At 42.1% G+C, this 4,252-nt stretch overlaps 1 protein-coding gene across 1 annotated transcript; it reads right to left on the reverse strand.

Moving 5' to 3' along the window:
• Positions 1–232: 232 nt before the first annotated feature.
• Positions 233–1,270, reverse strand: LOC130708470 (melanoma-associated antigen B1-like). The gene has a single exon (XM_057548999.1). It carries the CDS (start codon positions 1,268–1,270, stop codon positions 233–235), a length of 1,038 nt encoding a protein of 345 aa, XP_057404982.1.
• Positions 1,271–4,252: the final 2,982 nt, after the last annotated feature.

The following is a 4,252-nucleotide window of genomic DNA, read 5'->3' on the forward strand; positions in this document are numbered from 1 at the left end:
ACTCTTAAACCCGATAAACAACAACAAATATGTGATCCATGTCATTTGTAAACTTGGATTCTGAATCTAAATAAACATTCTAGTGAAAGAAACAACATTTGAAAGATACTAGTGTAAAACAGGGACACAAAGAAGATATATATTATGATCTTTCCAGCCCCAGCTTAGCCTCTCACTACTTAAAGGGTTGGCAGCGTTGGTCAAACACAAAGTGAAGAAGCTGCCTCAGACCTCACTGAGGGTGGGAGGAACTGCTAGACATGACCTTGGAACGCGCACTGGCCTTGACACGAATAGGAGCCCTGGCTGCAGCTCTGGCTCGGGCTCTCTCTTCCTCATCTCTCAAAGCCTCTTCATAATGGAGTGGAAAGGCACTGGGGACGGTACCATTGACCTTGGCCACAAACTCCAGGACTTTCATCTTGCTGGTTTCAGCGCAGGCTCTCCGGCCCCACAGGAACTCATAGCGTGGGGGATCGCTGTTGCGCACCTGACGATACACCAGGTACTTTTCCTGCACCAAACATTTTGTGATAAACTTCCTGGGGTCCCCAAAGATTAAGTGCCACCTTCCATCATAAATACCCAAAATATTCAGGAATTTCCAGATCTCCTCCTCAGAGGTGCGGTTGCCATTAAAGAAGATCGCACCCAGGAGAGGCATCAGGAGCCCATTCTTCAGAAACCGCCTGCCACTGCTGCGACTCCCCTGATCGGTGAGATCTACCTTGCTGACAAGGGTATAGGAATCACCACTCGGCTTGACTTCCTTCAAGTCAAGACCAAAGGCCAGCTCCAGGCATTCAGCAGCTCTCCTGAGGATTTCAGGGAACTTCCCCTTATACCTTTTGTTCACAAGCTTCAGCATGTCTGCCTTTATAATGGGCTCTTTCATTTTATACCTCTCCAGCAGGAATTCTACCAACATTCCCACCTTCTTCGTTAGAGGATCTCTGCGAGAGCTCTCATCAGAGGTTGAGGCCTGGGAGGAATTTTTCCTGGCCTTAACCTGGCCCTTGGCACGTACATCAGATCCTGGGCATGAAACCCCTGCAGCATGAGAGCTAGTGGCTGGGGCTCCCTGAGGCTCCTGGCGAGTGCCAGCACCAGGGGAGCTCGGGGGAGTACCCTGAGAAACAGAAGCGGGGGAGGGGGGCGACTCTTCTATCTCTGCTGCAGGGGCCTGGGCACCCCCGAGATTCTGGGTCTCCCTCCGGGCCTGGTGGTGCTTCTCACGGGCACGGAGCTTACTCTTCTGCCCCTGAGGCATGACTATGGGCAGGGACAGCAAGCGGGGGAGTGGGCAGGAGAGCAGGTGATGCTGGAACCTTGGCTCCGGACGAGTCCTGAAAACCGACGCTCGGCCGAACAAACGCCGCAGCTGCCGCTCGGGCTCCTCGCTTCCGAAACTTCATTGTAGTTTTGATTTGCATTTCTCTAATAATTAGTGATTTGAGCATCTTTTCATGTGCCTCTTGACCATCTGTATGTCTTCTTTGGAGAAACGTCTATTTAGGTCTTCTGTCCATTTTTTGATTGGGTTGTTTGTTTTTTTGATATTGAGCCACATGCACTGTTTGTAAATTTTGGAGACTAATCCCTTGTCGGTTGCATCATTTGCAAATATTTTCTCCCATTCCGTGGGTTGTCTTTTCATTCTGTTTATGGTTTCCTTTGCTGTGCAAAAGCTTTTAAGTTTAATTAGGTCCCGTTTATTTTTCTTTTTATTTCTATTACTCTAGGAGACAGCTCAAAAAAGATATTGCTGTGATTCATGTAAAAGAGTGTTTTGCCTATGTTTTCCTCTAAGAGTTTTATAGTATCTGGTCTCACATTTAGGTCTTTAATACATTTTGAGTTTATTTTTGTGTATGGTGTTAAAGAATGTTCTAATTTCATTTTTTTACATGTAGCTGTCCAATTTTTCCAGCACCACTTATTGAAGAGACTGTCTTTCTTCCATGGTATAGTCTTGCCTGCTTTATCATAGATTAATTGACCATAGGTGCTTGGGTTTATTTCTGGGTTTTCTGTCCTATTCCATTGATCTATATTTCTGTTTTTGTGCCAGTACCATACTGTCTTGATGACTGTAGCTTTGTAGTATAGTCTGAAGTCAGGGAGCCTGACTTCTTCAGCTCTGTTTGTCTTTCTCAAGACTGCACTGGCTGCTCAGGGTCTTTTTTGTCTCCATACAAACTTAAAAATTTTTTGTTCTAGTTCTGCAAAAAATGCCATTGGTAATTTGATAGGGATTGCATTGAAACTGTAGATTGCCTTGGGTATTATAGTCATTTTCACAATATTGATTCTTCCAATCCAAGAACATGGTACTTCTTTCCATCTGTTTGTGTCATCATCGATTTCTTCCATCAGCATGTTATAGTTTTCAGAGTACAGGTCTTTTGTCTCCTTAGATAGATTTATTCCTAGGTATTTTATTCTTTTTGATGCAATGGTAAATGGGATTCTTTTTTTTTTAATTCGAGTATAAAATTGCTTTACAATGTTGTGTTAGTTTCTGCTGTACAACAAAGTGAATCAGCTATATGTATACATATATCCCCTTCCTCTTGGACGTCGCTCCCACCCCACCCACCCATACCACCCATCTAGGTCATCACAGAGCACAGAGCTGAGCTCCCTGTGCTATACGGCAGGTTCCCACTAGCTATCTATTTTACACATGGTAGTGTATACATGTCAATCCTAAGCTCCCAATTCATCGCACCCTCCCCTTCCCCCGTGTCCATCCTTCTGTTCTCTACATCTAAGCCTCTATTCCTGCCCTGCAAATAGGTTCCTCTGTACCATTTTTCTAGATTACAAATATATGCGTTAATATACAGTATTTGTTTTTCTCTTTCTGGCTTACTTCACTCTGGATGACAGACTCTGGGTCCATCCACATCTCTACAAATGACCCAATTTTGTTACTTTTTATGGCTAAGTAATATTCCATTTGTATATATGTACCACACCTTTATCCATTCGTCCATCAATGGGCATTTAGGATGCTTCCATGTTCTGTCTATTGTAAATAGTGCTGAACTCAACATTGGGGTACATGTGTCTTTTTGAATTATGGTTTTCTCAGGGTGTATGCCCAGGAGTGGGATTGCTGGGTCATACCATAGTTCTATTTTTAGTTTTTTAAGGAACCTCCCTACTGTTCACCATAGTGGCTGTATCGATGTATATTCCCACCAACAGTGCAAGAGGGTTCCCTTTTCTCCACATCCTCTCCAGCATTTATTGTTTGTAGATTTTTTGATGATGGCCATTCTCACTGGTGTGAGGTGATAACTCATTGTAATTTTGATTTGCATTTCTCTAATAATTTGTGATGTTGAGCATCTTTTCATATGCCTCTTGGCCATCTGTATGTCTTCTTTGGAGAAATGTCTATTTAGGTCTTCTGACCATTTTTGGATTGGGTTGTTTTTTTGATATTGAGCTGCATGAGCTGCTTGTATATTTTGGAGATTAATCCTTTGTCAGTTGCTTCATTTGCAAATATTTTCTCCCATTCTGAGGGTTGTCTTTTTGTCTTGTTTATGGTTTCCTTTGTTGTGCAAAAGCTATTAAGTTTAATTAGGTCCCATTTGTTTATTTTTGTTTTTATTTTCATTACTGTAGGAGGTGTCTCAAAAAAGATCTTGCTGTGATTTATGCCAATGAGTGTTCTGCCTATGTTTTCCTCTAAGAGTTTTATAGTGTCCAGTCTTACATTTATATATTTAATCCATTTTGAGTTTATTTTTGTGTATGGTGTTAGGGAGTGTTCTAATTTCATTCTTTTACATGTAGCTATCCAGTTTTCCCAGCACCACTTATTGAAGGGACTGTCTTTTCTCCAGGGTATATTCTTGCCTCCTTTGTCATAGGTTAGGTGACCATATGTGCGTGGATTTATCTCTGGGCTTTCTATCCTACCATTGATCTATATTTCTGTTTTTGTGCCAGTACCATACTGTCTTGACCACTGTAGCTTTGTAGTATAGTATGAAGTCAGGCACCCTGATTTCTCCACCTCCATTTTTCTTTCTCAAGATTGCTTTGGCTATTCGGGGGTCTTTGTGTTTCCATACAAATTGCGAAATTTTTTGTTCTAATTCTATGAAAAATGTCATTGGTAATTTGATAGGGATTGCATTGAAACTGTAGATTGCTTTGGGAAGTATAGTCATTTTCACAATATTGATTCTTCCAATCCAAGGAGATGGTATATCTCTCCATCTCCATCTGTGTC

This window comes from Balaenoptera acutorostrata, chromosome 6 (genome assembly GCF_949987535.1).
Source record: "Balaenoptera acutorostrata chromosome 6, mBalAcu1.1, whole genome shotgun sequence".
Classification (NCBI taxonomy): domain Eukaryota; kingdom Metazoa; phylum Chordata; class Mammalia; order Artiodactyla; family Balaenopteridae; genus Balaenoptera; species Balaenoptera acutorostrata.

What these genes read in the sequence shown, in the direction of transcription:
- LOC130708470 (XM_057548999.1), bottom strand. Translation starts at nt 1,270, where the DNA reads ATGCCTCAGGGGCAGAAGAGTAAGCTCCGTGCCCGTGAGAAGCACCAC.